Source organism: Cervus canadensis, chromosome 12 (genome assembly GCF_019320065.1).
Source record: "Cervus canadensis isolate Bull #8, Minnesota chromosome 12, ASM1932006v1, whole genome shotgun sequence".
Classification (NCBI taxonomy): Eukaryota; Metazoa; Chordata; class Mammalia; order Artiodactyla; family Cervidae; genus Cervus; species Cervus canadensis.
The window spans coordinates 59,743,064-59,761,917 of record NC_057397.1 but is presented as its reverse complement, the minus strand read 5'-3'; the positions used below and the strand labels follow the sequence as shown (position 1 = coordinate 59,761,917).

The 18,854-nt window shown below is 40.5% G+C and overlaps 1 protein-coding gene across 2 annotated transcripts; it reads right to left on the bottom strand.

The window, feature by feature from the left end:
- Positions 1 to 8,057: 8,057 nt before the first annotated feature.
- ZNF706 (zinc finger protein 706) lies at positions 8,058 to 15,676 on the bottom strand. 2 transcript variants are annotated; one of them, XM_043483730.1, is made up of 4 exons: positions 15,385 to 15,676; positions 11,948 to 12,084; positions 9,037 to 9,144; positions 8,058 to 8,365 (listed from the first exon to the last, which is right to left on the bottom strand). In XM_043483730.1, exons 2-3 carry the CDS (start codon positions 12,080 to 12,082, stop codon positions 9,049 to 9,051), a joined length of 231 nt encoding a protein of 76 aa, XP_043339665.1. In that variant the 5' UTR covers positions 12,083 to 12,084; positions 15,385 to 15,676; the 3' UTR covers positions 8,058 to 8,365; positions 9,037 to 9,048. The 2 variants fall into 2 exon arrangements, with proteins under 2 accessions (XP_043339665.1, XP_043339666.1); XM_043483731.1 differs by lacking the exon at positions 15,385 to 15,676 and adding an exon at positions 14,874 to 15,235.
- Positions 15,677 to 18,854: the final 3,178 nt, after the last annotated feature.

Below are 18,854 nucleotides of genomic sequence, written 5' to 3'. Positions count from 1 at the left end.
CTATCCAACACCCATTCCTTGTTATTGTGACTTAACTGAAACAATTATTTTTATTTACTGCTTTTCAGGAACTTTGCCCTTCTAAAATTTAGTCTCCTTAACATTATTTTTAATAGTTTGTAGGCATGTTTCATGTTTATTGTGTATTCCTCTTTCCCACATTTAGCCCATTAAAAAAAAATGCTGATCTTCAAGGGAAAAAAAAAAAATTAGCATCTGAGTTGAGTCCTGAAGAATGGGTATTACATCCACATGAGCCTGGGCTTGATGAAGAGGAGAGAAAGCATTTCATTCAGAAAAAGCACAGGAAGAAACAGGAAAAAAATAAGAAGGGTATGTGTGAGACACATAATGTGCTGCATTTCAGCAGAAGGGCAGGGGGAAGGGAGAGAAGGGGAGGAAAGCTAAGTTACCGAGCACCAGTGCTCAGCACCATGGACTGGAAGGGGATATCACTCACTCCTTAAGTCAGAACAATCCTCTGAGGTCAGTTATTAGGTTTCTACATTTTGTAAGGAGACTGAAGATTCCACAGCTCAGAAAGTGAAGTGACCTGTCCAAGTTCACTCAGCTACGGAAAAGCAGAGTCAAATTTGAAACTGAATGTTGTCCTTTTTCTCACTGGGTCATTCAAGTACAGCTTTAAACAACCTTCTATTCTATTTAAGGAACTCCGTTCCTATCAGAAATACTGGCTACTCAAAGCCAGGCTTAAATATAATCTATTTGGTTGAGAAATCTATTTCTCTTTTTTTATGAGAAATCTAAAAAGATCTAGAAACACAAAAGCCTATTTTGTTACTGTAAATTGAACTCACATAATAAAAATTACTGTCCTTTTCTTTGTAACAGGCAGATATCAATAAATCAAGCAAATTTCATCACCCTTGAATAAAAATCTGTTAAGAAGTCCAGCAAGTAGTATAGACAGATCCTATAACTTTTGTACTAATATAATTAAGATGCTCAAGCTCCACTACAAATTAAGGAAATACACTATACTTAAGCTACCAAATGTAAGGAAGAGTGCTAGTATTCAAAAAGGTGATGCAATAATATTCAAGGTCAAGTATAGCATGCTCCCACCTCCCCTATGCTACCAGGCTTCTGCTCAGGTTCTTTCTCATCTTCTATTTTAATAAAATACAACACATTCTTCAGAATCTCATGACCTATCTCCTTGCATGAGCTTTAAAGTTTATGATGCTGAATTCTATATGTGGAAACAAAGCCTTCTGCATAAATTTGAGAAAATCTAAATGATCAACAACAAGGGAATTATTATACGACAAAGAAAACCTACAGCAAATCTACCCTATGGATCATTATGCTGCGTGCTCAGTCACTCAGTCAAGTCCGACTCTTTGTGACCCCATGGGCTGTATAGCCTGCCAGGCTCCTCTGCCCATGGTACTATCCAGGCAAGAATACTGGGGTGGGTTGCCATGCCCTCCTCCAGGGGATCTTTCGAACCGTGGGACTGACTCCACAAAAATTCACTTACAAACTTTATATGAAGAAAACTCCACTTGTCATAACGTTAGTGAAATGGCACAGTACAAAAACATAATATGCAAAGAATGACATGAAAGTGTGTATTAACTTATAAAAATATATTTGCCATGTATGCACAGGTACATATGTGTGTATGTGAGACAGAATATTCACCAAAAAGTCTCTGTTACGATGTTTTAATATTCAACTTTACTACTAGTCCCCAGAATTCAATAGATAATGAAAATGTATTACTTTTATAGTGAAGAAGACAACAAATATCACAGACTTGCTGTAGTCTGGGACCATTTAGAGCAGAGGCAAATCTCCCTAAACACAAGGTTTTGGACCCTCACAGTACCACTGCACTATAGCAGAGCAAAATTCTACCTGTAAATCTGCATTCTTAATGACACTGAATAATCCCAAATTCAATTATGGAAAGTGCAAGAGGTTGTAAAAAGATCTCTGTCAAAACAGTACCAACACCATATCTCACTGTTGAATATTAATCCTAGTAACATGTCACTTCCCTGTCCCCAAACCCTGAAAGGGGCCCCGTGGTGTTGGGAGTAAAATGAACTATTCACTGAAGAGTATGCGCATCGCACAATCTGCTCCCCTTCGAATGCCTGCTCCCTGCTCTGAGCCGTGGACTCAAAGGCTCTCATTCACAAGCCTCGTGCTCTGGTTGCCTACTCACTTTCTGTCAAAGAAACTTTATGTGCTTGCCTGAGCTCACTCAGCCACCCTCACTTTGCTTCCCCATTCACTCCTCCTCCCCAGCACAGACCAACCTCTCCAACCCACACAGCATCTCCTTCCTATATATGCCTGCAGACATTACTGTCTCTAAGACATGCAAAGCACTTAATATAGCCTACAATTATATAAATATGATATCCCTTAAAATTTTAATTTCTAAAGATTAGGAAACTTTGTTACATTTTCTATAATAATTCATCGCTTTTATATAATGCTTTACAATTTATACGGAGAAGGGAATGACAACCCACTACAGTATTCTTGCCTGGAGAATACCATGACAGAGGAGCCTGGGGGGCTACAGTCCATGGGGTCACAAAGAGTTGGACATGACTGAGTGACTAACACTTTACAGTTTATAAAACAACTTCACATATATTATTCTCAACAAATGTAACAGAATGCTTTAAGAAACAAAAACAAAAAAATAAAATGACAAAACTTTTTTTTACAGAGCACGCTTCAGTAATGATGTGCAGTTGTGAAAACTCTTCATTCACAGTCCACTGCCTAAAGATCTGGGAGAACAATACTTTTCTCCCCCACAACCCACAGATAATATATTAATGGTAGGAAACAGGCCAACATTTCATAAATAAAACAAAACCCTCATGCCCAGCGCCCAGATCTTGGTTTCTAAATACCATTCTCCAATAAGAGGAATCAGGTCTCTTTGGAGAAATAGTTCCTTCCAGGGCTGGTGCAGGGAACACACAAGATTAGCCCGGAGCTTCCTACGGTAATAAAGAAATGCTCAAAAACAAATGGGGCATATCAAAGGGATATGTGAGACAATGTGAAAGATGGCCAAAGCCAGAATAATCTGAATAACAAAATAAGAGTACTGAGTCCATATGGATATAAATAAATGACTGAATAAACAAATGTGGAGAACAAATTCTCCTTATAGAAGAATTTCAAATAATGTACATTATTTTCCCCTCCAGCAGGTGGAGCTAAATCCTCATGCCCCTTGAGTAAGGGCTGGACATCCCAGTACTTTAAAAAGACAGCATATGCAAAGAAAAAAATAGTGATTTTCCGTGGAGAAACCTGACCCAGAGCACCTTAACCAAGGGACAGAGGTTAACATCACCAGTGATGTCACATGGGGATCATTCATCTCCGTGATGATAGGTGAAGGGCACTTTACCTTTGTGGTTTTCCTCCCCAAACACCTGTTACCCCAATGTAACCATGAGAAAAAAGACAAATTCAACCTGAGAGACATTCTACAATATAACTGCATGCACCTCAAAACTGTGAAGGTCATAAAGAATACAGCAGACTGAGAAACAATCAGAGGCCACAAGAGACCAAGACGAAATAACTAAACACAGTGTGGTATTCTGGACTGGATCTTGGAACACAAAAAGGATATTACAGATAAACTGCAGCTGATAACATACCAGTGATGGTTTCTTAGTTCTGACAGAGAAAATAATGTAAGATTATATAATATTAGGGTAAAGTGAAATTGGGTGAAGGGACAGAACAACTTTCCAGTACTACCTTTATAACTTTTAAAGTATCCCCAAATTAAGAGTTTATAAAAAATTTCAGAGACTGCTCTTGGCTCTCCTGCCTTCTGAGATAGCCCACATTCTGTGCATGGAGTGTTTCTTCCCTGAATAAACCTTCCTGGAAATGGCAACCCACTCCAGTACTCTTGCCTGGAAAATTCCATGGACTGAGGGGCCTGGTAGGCTACAGTCCAGGGGGTCGCAAAGAGTTGGACAGGACTGAGCGACTTCACTTTCACTACGAAGAAAAAAAAAAAAATTCAGAGATACAGATCAAATACCATGTAGAAGCATCCTATATCAAAATCAGAAGTTTTCAATATGTTTAGCCCAGAGGATGTCTGACTTGTAGCCAATGCTACAGACTTCCCTTCCTTCCTCAGTACAAGTGTTCTATACTAAGAGGCAGTACCTCTTAACCCATCTGGCCATTTCCCCTAGGTCCTTTGAATAAAAGATGAGCAGGAGTCAAAAGTCTGAATAATATGGTACGAACAATATAAAGTTTATATGAATATCTGTGAATAAGGGCATTTTGGAGTTTTAAAAGCTAGTTAATTTTACCAGATATTTAAGTCTCAGTAGGATATATTAAAATAATTAAATAAAATAGATTCAAAGCCTTTGAAAGACGCACCTTGCTAGTATCCCACATTCCCATTTAACAAGTAAGAATTTCTGGGTACCATAGTCATTTAAAAAATAAAATAAACTTAACATTTACAAAAAGCACTTCAAGGAATTCCCTGGTGGTCCAGTGGTGAGGACTCAGTGCTTCCACTGCTGTGGGCGCAGGCTCAATGCCTGGTCAGGTAACCAAGATACCACAAGCTGTGGAGGCGTGGCCAAAAAAAGTACTTCAGTTGTCTTACACACTGACCTTATAAACTGATATGAGTGAAGGAGGCAATATTGAGATTTTGAAGTAGATTACATATAATTACTTTGATATTAAATATCAATTAATATAAAATCAAAATTTAAGCCAAAGGGTGTCTCTGGCAAACCAGAGATGGTCATCTTAGCTATAGATCTCATTTTGAGAAACACTTAACATTGTTAGAGGAAATATTATGATGGCCTTATTTCCTAATTAAAATTTTAATATATTAGAATCCAAAATGCAGGTCCCATTCTGAATTTTATAACACAAGTGGTGATAAAGTGAAATACTTCTGTCTACCAAACCCTAAGCTGTTATTAATATCATGTAAGAAACAATGATACTGTATAAATTAAAAAATGACTAGAAAGGAATATGATTTTAATAGAATTACTTCACAATACAGGTATACCCTTATGGATATAAATAAATGCCTGAAGTCTGTCTATGAGTAGATTTTAAATTTGGAGCTGTATTATATAAAAAAAACTGGAGCTAAACAATGGTTAAAAAACTCCCCAAAGATGGTAACTTAGTAAACAGTGTAGCCAAAGAGCATTTAAAATAGAAGACATTTAATTTTCAGTTTAATATGGTAATCCACAATTAATAAAGACAAGTTGTACTTTCATTAATAAAACATCTATTTTCTCAGCCAAATAGATAGATGTTTTATTAAATCTTCACACTGGGAGTAAAGAGTTTTCGAAAACTTTAACAGATAAAAATTAAGCTAGCTTGAAAGATCTCAGAATGTAAAGTCACAGTAAATACAACCCCCTAGTGTTGATCCTCATTGTGATACATTCTAAAAAGTATATTCTCTGACCAAAACTAAACCATACCAAAAATTGCCCCCAAAATGAAAATTCTAGCACAAATGAGTTAATGTAGAAACAGAGGTTTAAATATATTTCAGTTAATAGTTTGGACTGTGGTGGGTGGGTCACTGTATTATAGAAAAAGGTCTCTATATTAACCACATTTTAGAAGAGGTACAGTACAATCCACATATTTAAAAAATGAAAAACAAAGGTTCTGGAGGGGTAAAATAGTAATGCTGGTAGTAAAGTCTACCTTATTCATGATACACACATCTCAGGTTTTAATTATGATGTGATTATCTGGTATACAGTAGCTTAATACAAAACAAAACGTGTTCTCTCAAATTTGAGTCTATGTCTTTAAGGACTTATCCAATTTAATTAACTGATCTAAGCATTTTGTTAGTATTATTTTTGTATTAATAGTCGATTATTTCCTCCACTAATATAGCTAGGTTCTAAACAAGGGTTTTTTTTTTTTCTTAAGTATCCTACAGATCCCAAATAGATAAAGGGAAAACACTGAGAAATGAAAGAAATTTGTCACCCTTAGAACTACCAATTCTACACTCAAGAGACAATTCTGAATTGAAAAAAAAATTTTTTTTAACTGGGAAGAGGCAATATAAAAACCTCCTAAAATGTAGAAGAAATTAGACTAGTTTAGTTTAAATATCTTCTTTAATAAGACATTACAGCACACAACTGAGCCCCCAATGTATCAGTTAAACATGGGGATGCAGAGCCATAAGAAAGAGAATGGAAATAAGTCTAATTCTAACCCCATTCCTTTTGGCAACTAATGGTAATACAGAATACAATAGGAGCAATTCTGTGTATTTTATCAAGTCTTCAAAGACACCATAAGAGTTTTACAACGAACTAAGCTGTCATCTGTTAAAGAATCTTCAAATTAAATAATGAAGATGTTTAAAATTTTCCCTTGCTAGTAGATTTAAGCCAAACACACAAAAAAGGGACTGCACTAATAACCCTCACATGAAGTGTAAAAAATGTCTTATTCAACATCAGTGGAGCCATTTCCCTATCACTGAGGTCTAGTTAAATATGGTGTCTTCAGCTGCTTATAAAAAAGGGTTAAACACAAGAACATAAAGCTTTTATTCTGAATTACAGTCAATAAAGCAAAAAAAAAAAAAAAACCCAAAACTTGTAAAAGGTTTGTAAATGATCCGTTACTAACATAAACATACATATGCTCAAAGCACTTTTAAAAACTTTTAAATTGTAATTTAACCATAACTTCTGTAATACCCACTGTAAGCAATTAGGCAAATTCTAATGTTCTGGTAACCAACATATTTGGAACTAACAGATAATAAATCTGAAACTGAGGAAATTAAGTACATGGAAAAAATTACTATTTTAAAGTAAGAGTATAAAAATAGGAATTGCTAAGAAACTATCACCACTGAAGCTTTTCCTTGGAAATATCTTATTTTAAACTTACACTGAAGACAAACAAGGCGGGCAGAAAATGCACAACTATAAAACAAATGCAGTGATGAGTTACAGCAGAAAGAGGGAATGCATTTTGTAATCAATCCACAGGATCAGATTTGTGGCTTTAAGCTATACCAGTAAATATTTGCATGTTCTTCCTATTAAATCAACTTTAAAATTTAAACTGAGTTACAGCGGTTTTACTCAGTATTAACAGTTGGCAAAAGCAAATTAGAAGAAATCTAAAATTAGTCTTTTTTAATTGGGTAGGATTTACCGCATTCATCTGAACCAACCCACTTCCCCATCCTTAAGAGTCAAAAAAAAATGTGGATATTGGCCTATTTTAGTACTTTTCTAGTTCACATGCAAGTCATACTATACACAGTCTTTGATTTTAGGAACCAGAACAAAGTAAACTCCTAAAATCAACTATTCACTTAAAAAGGAAAGAAAGGAGACGGTTCTGGGAGTTAACCCAGCCACAAGTCATTCCAATCCTTCCGTTACTGCAAAATCCATTCATAAATTGGCCAAATTATTATTAACTTCCAAAAACCCCTTCCAAAATTACGAACTTCAATTTCAAATCAAAGAACTTAAACAATTTTCAAAGAATCAAGTATAATTTATAAAAGCGCTTTACCAGTTCACATATGTTCCATCATATTTTATATCATACAACAGGCTGCTTATTTCATTGTGGCATATACTTTAGAACATAATTTTTCAGGAGGGCTCACTGACAATCCTACCAATCTGAAGAATATATCAGTTATCTACAGGCTATACCTGGCTGGCAGGTATAACCAGGTCACACAGCAAGCTGAAATAGTCCAACCTCAATCACAGGAAGAGGGAAAAATGACACGATTGCAATATACTAAGGCAGCAGGTAAGTCATTCTTCACCTAGGTCAGCAACTGCCAATAAAATCCTGTGCACAAGTCAGTGAATGAGTCTGCTCTGGTTTAACTATGAACCTGCCCCTGAACTGAGAAAAGGACCTAAGAACTGTGCTTGCAATTTCAGCTGATGAATTAATTAGATTTTTATAAGGCAAATAATGTAGAAAGAACAGAATTTCTAAAATCATTTATCCTGTGATGTTGTAAAATCAAAGTACTACTTTATTAAATGAGTTATTTTACACAATATGAACATCAATATAATTACAATTGTAAAAAAATTTTTTATAACAAGGATGGACTGATTTTCAGATTTCCAAATCAGAGTCAACTGTACATTTACACAGAATTGTCTTTGCATGAAGCCCAAAAGGGAACAGCATAAAAATGAGTGTTTCTGTAGCCCCTTTATTTTTGCTGATCAACAGTTTGTTAGAAAAGCAGCTGCAGGTTTGTTACCTAAGGTCTGAGACAGTAGAAGAATCAAAGGTGTCACGTATTCACCTATAAAACATAAGATGTTCAGTGAATGTAAGCATTACATAAACACAATTTATATGTATTTCAAGTGTCTTTAAAAAAAGCAAAACATGCCTAAGCTATGAAGTTAGCCTGATAGATCTGTCAACTAAGTTTTATAAACAGATCTTTGATGAATATAAAAAGAAATAATTCTCATACATATACCATCACCACCATTTAGGAAAAAATCCAACCACACAGAAAGTACAAACTGATTATTTTCAAGTAACTGTCCAGTTTATAGTGAATGCCTACATCCTACCTTATATTTTAATGTACTCTGCTAAGCACTCTAAGTAAATAACAAGAAAAAAGCACTCACTGACTATGGTCTGCATCATTTCTGGGAGCAAGATCCCCAAATACCTTTATAATGGTTATTTTCTTTAAGCTGAAAACTCTTCCATTCTTGGACCAGAGTTGGCCAGCCTCATCCCATTTTTGGCCACAGTGGTAAAAACTTGGATGTTTCAAAGGCATTGAAAGGATATGGTCTGGGAAAATGGACTTCTAACAATTGCAAAGTTAAATGTTAACTTAAAAGAGGGCAGTAATGAAGTCTCAGCTAGAAGACAGAAATCAATTTTACAATCACAGAAGATAATTCTGTTCTTGTATACAACCTGACATTAGCAAAAGAAAATGTCAATTACCTGTAAACAACGTTATGCCTGAACATCAGCTAATTCTGGAGGAAGTGGAGTCTTAGGATGCTTGCTCTCAAAGTGCTGCTTGAAGGTCTTAGGGTCTGGCATTTGTGTCTAATTTTAAAAATTGTGCAAAAAAGAAGAGTTAGATCTGATTCATGAAATGAAAGTGTGTTTTTAAAATCCTAAGCCTGCTCATGATCAACAACTATTGCAAAACACTTTTAAACTCCTTTAACTTACTGGCTGACACATGAAAAAGGACTTTGTAGCATAGAAACTCGTAGCATATCCCACATTTCACATATAAAAAGGGATGGGTCACATAGAGTATTACCTGATTAACAACAAACAATAGATAACATTTACTGGACATATGTTAAGCATTGTTACCAAACTTTTCACAGAATCTTCTCGTAATCTTAAATCAGTTTCTACTATCCACATTTTATGTGCTGAAGAAACTAAAACCGACAGTTTAATTTGTCCAGTACCTGTGTTTAACTTAGTACTAGGTACTTCAGACCTCAAATACTACACTATACTGACTTACCTGGCAAGGACATTCAATTATTTATTCTTTAAGTACCTTACATTAGATAAAACATTAAATAAACATTTTTTGTTGTTTTGCGTTCTATCTGAGATACTCTAGTATTTTTAGGTCAAAGTATTTTTTCGTTAGTAATTTAGTGAAATTTACTTTTTACCTTGTCTCTTTACAAACAGAATCTGAAGCATGCTCAATCTCATTATTTTGTGCATATCAAAGCTCAATAAAAACAAGTTATTTAATGTAACAGATTTCTTCTCTTAATGAGAACTTTTAAGGAGTTAGGAATTCTTTCATCGGTAATGACTTCAATAAAAGATTAACTTTAGTCCAGGAATCAATCAAGTCTTATCAATATCCCTTCCAACCATGGGCTTCCCAGGTGGCGCAGTGGTAAATAATCTGCCTGTCAACGCAGGAGATGTAACAGACATGGGTTTGATCCCAGGTTGTGAAAGTCCCCTGGTGGATGAAATGGCACCCCCTCTCCAGTATTCTTGCCTGCAGAATCTCATGGACACAGAGGACTAGCAGGCTACAGTCCATCGCGTCATGAACAGTCAGATACGACTGAGCATCTGAGCCACTTCCCATCCATACTACCAATTCTATCCAGACATACAGAAGAAAAAAAAGTCTGTTGTAACTGGAACCACCTCACCATGCACTTTTTCTTTGGCACTTTTATTCACTAGCTTCAAGGGTGGTGACCTTAGGGGACTTCCCTGGTGGCACAGTGGATAAGAAACCACCTGCCAATACAGGGGACACAGGTTTAACCCCTGGTCTGGGAAAATTCCACATGCTGTGGAGCAACTAAGTCCAAGCTCTAGAGCCCATGAGTCTCAAGTACTGAACACGCACACGCAAGAGCCTGCAACCCACAACTCCTAAGCCTGAGTGCTGCAACTACTGAAGCCCCTGTGCCCTAGAACCCATGCTCCCCAACAAGAAAAGCCACCACGATGAGAGCCTGCAGAGTAGCCCCCAGTTGCCCCAACTAGAGAAAGTCCACTAGCAGCAGCAAAGACCCCTCGCAGCCAAAAATAAAAATACTATGAAGAAAAAAAAGAGTGGTGAGCTTAAACAGGCAAAAAAAAGAAAAAAAAAAAAAACCACCCTGGCCTGGTATTTAAGAAAAACTTCGTGGCAGTGTGGTATAGTGGTTCAGAAGGTGGTGGACCGGAGGTGGACCTCCAGGGTTCAGATCCCAGCTCTCCAACATACTAGCTGGGTGACCCAGCACAAGTTATTTAACTCCCCATGACTCAATTTACTCTTCTGTAAAATAAAAGTACTTTATGCCATAGAGGAGTTGTGTGATTAATGGGCGCATACATGTAAAACATGTGGCTCAGTGTCTGGCACCTCATAAGCACTCAATAGCAGCTGTTATGATTATTCTTCAATCTAATAAAACACATTAATGCTAGTGAAAGTCCTCAACGTGAATATACTCTAGTTTTGTAGACATAACTACAAATTTAGCAAAGGAAAAAAAAAAGCCAAGTATATAACCAGAGGTGTCTTATATAGCTCTAAATTAAGAATGTAAATCTGACTTTTCTTACGAAGTTCAAAGTATATTATTTGCCCTTAAGAAGACATCTTTTTTCTCCGTGAGGAAAGGATTTTTGCTTTGTTCATTCCTTCTCAATAACACCAAGAGAACTGTGTCTGGCCAGAGGAGCTATTCCAAAAATATAATTGTTGGGAGTTCTAAGGCAGTTCGGAGATGGCAATGGCACCCCACTCCAGTCCTCTTGCCTGGAGAATCCCATGGACGGAGAAGACTGGTAGGCTGCAGTCCATGGGGTCACCAAGAGTCGGACACGACTGAGCAACTTCACTTTCACTTTTCACTTTCATTCGCTGGAGAAGGAAATGGCAACCCACTCCAGTGTTCTTGCCTGGAGAATCCCAGGGACAGGGAAGCCTGGTGAGCTGCCGTCTATGGGGTCGCACAGAGTCGGACACGACTGAAGTGACTTAGCAGCAGCAGCAGCTAAGGCGGTTCAGTGGTTAGAGGACTCTGTGCCTCTACTGGGGGGTCACAGATTCAAAACCTAGTCAGGGAACTAAGATTCTTATGTGCCTCAAGGCAAAGACAAAACACACACACACACACACATACATATATAAAATCATTGAATAGAAGAATGAAGATGGGTTCCTAACACAACCACCTCTCAAATCTCCTATTTCAAGTAAAGCATTTATCTTGCAATGTTTGCAAAATTTTAACCTATACAAACCAATCTCTAATGAAAGAACTGTCCATGAGAGAGCTATGTCTTTCAGATAAGACTGGGCACATTCAGGGTGGTATGGCTGTAGGAAGCTATGTCTTTCAATTCCCCTTACCCTACAGACAGTGCAGGTATATATTAAGGCAGCTTTGGCAGCAGCCTTCTGATCATGTCCTTGTTTCTTCTTTTGTCCAGCTTGCTTTTTGGCATTTTTCTGCTGAGACTGAATCTTCTGCTGTCCACGAGCCATATCTGAAAACAGAAGTTCAGACATTAGAGTGAAATCTTAGTATGATAACACCCCAAGAACTGGACAGCTGTTTTATAGAAATACCAGTCAATCAAAATGTATGGATTTTCAAATTCTCACACATAATGCTACTAGAGGATAAACTGCTATAACCACTGTAGAAAACTAGTCACCTACACTATAATCTCACAATTCCACTCTTAGTATATATTAATAGAAATGCAAATACATTTTTGTACAGCAAAAGGTACAGTTCAAGAATGCTCAGTGCACCTGTTTCCAAAACTGGAAAGAATCCAAATGCTTATTAATAGTAAAGTAGATACATAATGTGTGGCAGACTTCTATAATGGACTACTATGCAGCACTCAAAGGGAAGGAACTATTATTACAAGCAACAACATGGTTATATCTCAGTGTTAAAGGAAAAGAAGCCAGATACAAAGAACCTGTGTTGTATAAAGTTTAAAACCGTCAAAACTAATCCAGGAAGTAACAATGGGAAAAAAGGACATGAGGGAGATTTTTGGGGTGCCAATAATGTTCCGTGTCTTGATTCAGGTAATGGTTATACAAGCATTCACTTGTAAAAATTCACTGAACTATACACCTAAGAACTGTACACTTTCCTGTATGTAATCTTCAAAAGTTTACCTAAGACAGTTTAGCCCCTTCCTCAATCACTTAATCATTTTGCAAAAGTACTTTCCCCTTTGACCTGAGATTCTTACAACTTTAAGAGAAATGAAAGCTGTCATCCAGTGCCTCTAAAGAAGTTCACAGGAGCAGTGGGAACCATCCTCTTCGGTACTTAGGTTTCATAAAATTACTGTGCTATTCTTTGAAAAAAAAAAAACAACTGCCCTTCATATGACTGCTGGACAAATTATTAAGTGAGATTAAGGGTTGCTGTTGTTGTTCAGTCATGTCCGTCTCTGCGACCCCGTGGACCGCAGCTCGCCAGGCCTCCCTGTCCTTCACCATCTCCCAGCACTTGCTCAAATTCATATCCATTAACATTAAGGGTACTTTCACAAAAATGAAAGATACCCTTTTTTACTACTGGCAATCTGAAATTAACATGGTTAAAAATTAGGGGAAAAATTTTTATTTTTTCAATAAAGACTTCTTTAAGACGAGTTAAATCTGTTCATAAAAGGTGTATAATGAGTTGCAGCTGGTTTTTAAATACTTCAAAATAAGATCTTTAAAATAGGATTTAAGTAGAATCCCTATGTATAGTTTTGACTAGCACTGCAATTAAATTTTAAACTTTTAAGTCATTTCAGGACATGAACGCACAATACATCTATTAACTTCACCAGGAAAGAGTGTTAGCTTGTTCTGACTGGAACCTTAACTAGATAAGAGGTCAAAATAGTCACTGAAACACCCCAGTTACTCCCAAAAAGAAAATGGGGAACAACAACAACAAAAAGCACGTCCATAGGACAAGTTCCCACTAGCATTAAACATCGAACCTAAAAGTCAAAATACAAAGGAAGGTCAATCCTTTTCTAGGAAGCCAGCTTAGCATTTCAACAAATTACAAAATTTTTCAGTATGGCTAGCCTAATATAAGAACCCCATTCCCATCAAATAATGGTATATACAATCAGATGTGTTAGCCACTGAAGGCTAAACTTCCATTTTTGTTATTTAAAAAAAAAACCAAATCCTTATTAATTCCAAGTCAAATGAAATGCTTTTTTAAAAAGTATATTTATGGCAAGTTTACAAACCTATTCCCATGGAAACAGATTTGGACACTTCTGCATTCAATCTTTATGACATCTCAATGTTTATAACATTCTTAGTATCTCAATGCCTTAGCATCAGTACCTTAAGTCAGAATACTTCAGGCTTCACATGGATCTGAAGTATTCCACTTGATGTATGCTATGTATGTTAATACACAGATTATGTATGTAACCTCTTAACTGTTTTACACTGGGGGAAAAAACCTTTTAAAATGGTAAGCTACTAATTCTAGAAGTTTCTTTGATATCTAAACTTTATTAGCTATTCTGCAAAAATATTCATGCAGTGATCTGAAAAAAGCAACTTTTGCAGTTACCATTGCGGATAAAATACAACATTAACAATACATTTTCCCATTCTCACTGTCATCTCACAAAAGTAACAAAAAAACCATAACAGCTTCAATAAAGAAAAGATTGTGGTTGCTGTTCTTATTTTTAAAACAGAAAACACTAGGTAAAGGAAATTGAAATCAGTCTAAATGCGTAAGACAGGCCCCTAAGTTCTAGCGACACGCTTGCATTGATTTCCTTTCTGAAAGCAGAAATGCAAACGAACAAACCACCTGCTTTTGGACAGCTCAACTCAGGGCTTGCTCGCAAGCCAACTGAGTTTTCTACAAAATCTTAAGCGTAACTAAGCATAACTTCTCTTTGATTAAATGCAGCGAACTGAGGGGCAAGAAGTCATTTACAAATACCTAGAAGCTGGCTTATAACTTTATTTTGTATGGTCTTCCGAGGGGGGCTGTAAAGAGGGAAGTAAAGCGAATAACGAGTTCTTCCAACATGAGGGGCTCTTACAGGAGGTACCGAATATAAGCCTTGCCCCCAAAGAGCCTCCTAAAACCAAAACAAACGAGTAAGAGAAAAAATTTTTGAATCCAGGAAGTAGGATCATTTTCCATTAAGTATCTGAAAACGAAGAGGCCCGGGCAGTGAACAACAACTTGACTCTGGCTTTTTTAATGAACTAAGTCCCTTTCAGAGAGGAGGGAGGATGAAAGGGCCGGCAGTTAGGTCTATCTTACCCAGCACTTCGCTGAGCCCGGCTGTTAAGCTCGGCACACCTTCCTTCCCAGACCGGCCTCTCCCGCCTGGGAGAGAATTCCTCCTCTTTCTCGGCCACCGAAACCTCTACCTACTGGCCCCTCCTCACGGACCCCGGCCCGAGACGCGCCTCCCGGGGGCCTCCGCTGCCCGAAACCCGGCCCCTTCGGCCACCCGGAGCCCAGCTGAGGGAAACCGACCAGCTGCTGCCGCCAGCGGATAAGGCTACCGCTCCGCCGCCGCCGCGGCCGGCCTGCGAGCCGGCCACCTGCAGGGCCTGGCGGGCGCCCGAGATTCCCCTCCTTCCCGGCGGCCCGCGCCGGGACAGGGCAGGCCCGGCGGCCCCTCAAGGAGGCGGGGCAGGCCGGCGGCCCCTCGCGACCCGCGCTGACCTGCCCGCCTCCTCACGCCCCCCGCCGACCCAGCCGGCAGGCCCCCCATCCCGGCTCCCGGGCGTCCTGCGGCGTCAGCGCCACCCCCACAGCCGCTCACCCGGGCCGGGACAGTCTTGCGTCGGAGAGACCGCGCAGCGCGAGAGGGCTTGCGGGGGGAGGTGGCCGGAGGGAGAAGAAGGGGAGCGCGCCCAGCACCGCTTCAGCCTCCTCCACCCGCCGAGGAGGGGAAAAGCGAGAGCCGGCAGCACAACAGCCCGCGCCTCGCACCCGCCGCCGCCGCCGCCGCCGCCGCGCGCGCCCGCCGCCTCTGCCTTGAGGGAGGCCACTACGCCTCGTGCTCGCGCACGCCGCGCACTTCTCCCAGTCGCCCCAGCGCCGCCTGTTCCGCGCAGCCCCCGCCCACTCGCCTTCCTGCCCCGGCCTCCCGCCCCGCCTCCCCACCTCCCCACCCGCACGCGCGCCTGCGCCTCTTCCGGTTTCGCGGGCCAATGGCAGCGCGCCCCTATTACATAAGCGCGAGGGGCGGGGCCTGGCCGGGAAGGCGGCCTCTCAGAGGCAGGAACGGCAGGGGACGTCGCGCTCTGTCCCCGGCGCCCCTCCCCTCCGGCGTGCTCCTTTCTAGGCGGCTTCAGCCGGCCCCGGGAGCCGCGTGATCTCTGTCCTGTTGGGTGACGGCCTGCAGTGTGATTCACAGGTCGCTTGCTCACTGACTCAGGCGGCGGCCCGGCCTCAGCCCCCGCGCCCGTTCCTTCTCACGAGTCTCCAGTCTCGGCGGCGTCCTCCTGTGCCTCGGCCTGGTGGAAGCGTGGTGTTGGTGGTGGTTGGGGGCGGGTTCCAGAGAGGCGCGCCAGCGCCGCGGCGGCGTGGGTCACCGACCCGGGAGCCAGCCACCCGGGTGCACCGCCGCCGCCGCCGCCCCCGCCCCCAGTGAGGCCAGCGGGCCGGGAGGGCCTTGCCTGGGAAGCGCAGCCTTTGTTCTCTCACAAGCTGCCTTTTACCTCGTTCCCACGGAAACCCCGGTTGTTTGGCCAATCTGAGGGTTTTAGTGAGTTCACGATTCACGCCTGACTGTCTCACTGAGAACTGCCGGCTAGACCTCCCTGACTGTTCAGGCTGACTACTTAACAATATTCTGAGTTGTTAACATTTAAGGGAATGGTTGAGATGATTTGGGGCGGGGGGCGGGGAGGGGAGCCGGGAGTCTTGATTTACAGGCCACAACTGGTAATTTCTAATAGCTGAATCAAGAGAGATGGCGACTGTAACGATTATTAAAGTTTATCTGGAAAATACTTGCTGGACATTGGCTTTTTTTTCCCCCTCGCCCTCCGCACCCCCAACACACATTGGTTTCTAGTTAGAACTACAGATAAAACAACAAAGAAGGCTCTTGGATTTGATGTTCCCACCTTGCCCATAGTCTCCGCTTACCCAAATTTGTCAGTGCGCAGGAGAATGTTAGTTGAACATAATACAACGCAAGTTACCTGGACTGGGAAATGTATAGTCACACAATTGTTTAGCCAGGGAGGAGTTAACTGCTGATTGCATTTGGGTGGCATAAGACATGGATCTGGTTGTTCAGTCCTTACTTTTCATCCTCATTTCAGTTCCTCTTGCCTTTTCATGCCCTCCCATGTTGCAGTTTTAAAGTCACGTGTTCAAATCAATATTTCTCCAATATTCAATTGTAAGCTCATTTGTGCCTCTATATACCCAATGCTTCAGTTCAGTGCAGTTCAGTTCAGTCGCTCAGTCGTGTCTGACTCTTTGTGACCCCATGAACCGCAGCACGCCAGGCCTCCCTGTCCATCACCAACTCCTGGAGTCCACCCAAACCCATGTCCATTGAGTCGGTGATGCCATCCAACCATCTCATCCTCTGTCATCCCCTTCTCCTGCCCTCAATCTTTCCCAGCATCAGGGTCTTTTCAAATGAGTCAGCTCTTTGCATCAGGTGGCCAAAGTACTGGAGTTTCAGCTTCAACATCAGTCCTCCCAATGAACACCCAGGACTGATCTTTAGGATGGACTCGTTGGATCTCCTTGCTGTCCAAGGGACTCTCAAGAGCCTTCTCCAACACCACAGTTCAAAAGCATCAATTTTTCGGTGCTCAGATTTCTTTATAGTCCAACTCTCACATCCATACATGACCACTGTAAAAACCATAGCCTTGACTATAGGGACCTTTGTTGACAAAGTAATGTCTCTGCTTTTTAATATGCTGTCTAGGTTGGTCATGATTTTCCTTCCAAGGAGTAAGCATCTTTTAATTTCATGGCAGCAGTGCGGTGATTTTGGAGCCCAGAAAAATAAAGTCAGCCGCTGTTTCCCCATCTATTTGCCAAGAAGTGATGGGACCGGATGCCATTATCTTAGTTTTCTGAATGTTGAGCTTTAAGCCAACTTTTTCACTCTCCTCTTTCACGTTCATCAAGAGGCTCTTTAGTTCCTCTTCACTTTCTGCCAAAAGGGTGGTGTCATCTGCAATAGCTGAGGTTATTGATATTTCTCCTGGCAATCTTGATTCCAGCTTGTGCTTCTTCCAGCCCAGCATTTCTCATGATGTACTCAGCATATAAGCTAAATAAACAGGTGACAATATACAGCCTTGACCTATTCCTTTCATGATTTGGAACCAGTCTGTTGTTCCATGTCCAGTTCTAACTGTTGCTTTCTGACCTGCATATAGGTTTCTCAAGAGGTGGGTCAGGTGGTCTGGTATTCCCATCTCTCAGAATTTTCCACAGTTTATTGTGATCCACACAGTCGAAGGCTTTGGCATAGTCAATAAAGCAGAAATAGATGTTTTTCTGGAACTCTCTTGCTTTTTTGATGATCTGGTGGATGTTGGCAATTTGATCTCTGGTTCCTCTGCCTTTTCTAAAACCAGCTTGAACATCTGGAAGTTCACAGTTCACGTATTGCTGAACCCTGGCCTGGAAAATTTTGAGCATTACTTTACTAGCGTGTGAGATGAGTGCAATTGTGCGGTAGTTTGAGCATTCTTTGGCATTGCCTTTCTTTAGGATTGGAGTGAAAACTGACCTTTTCCAGTCCTGTGGCCACTGCTGAGTTTTCCAAATTTGCTGGTATATTTAGTGCAGCACTTTTACAGCATCATCTTTCAGGATTTGAAATAGCTTAACTGGAATTCCATCACCTCCACTAGCTTTGTTCGTAGTGATGCTTCCTAAGGCCCACTTGACTTCACATTCCAGGATGTCTGGCTCTAGGTGAGTGCTCACACTATCGTGATTATCTGGATTGTGAAGATCTTTTTTGTACAGTTCTTCTGTGTATTCTTGCCACCCCTTCTTAATATCTTCTGCTTCTGTTAGGTCCCTACCATTTCTGTCCTTTATTGAGCCCATCTTTGCATGAAACGTTCCCTTGGTATCTCTAATTTTCTTGAAGAGATCTCTAGTCTTTCCTGTTCTATTGTTTTCCTCTATTTCTTTGCACTGAGCGCCGAGGTAGGCTTTCTTAGCTCCCCTTGCTATTCCTTGGAACTCTACATTCAAATCGGTATATCTTTCCTTTTCTCCTTTGCTTTTTGCTTTTCT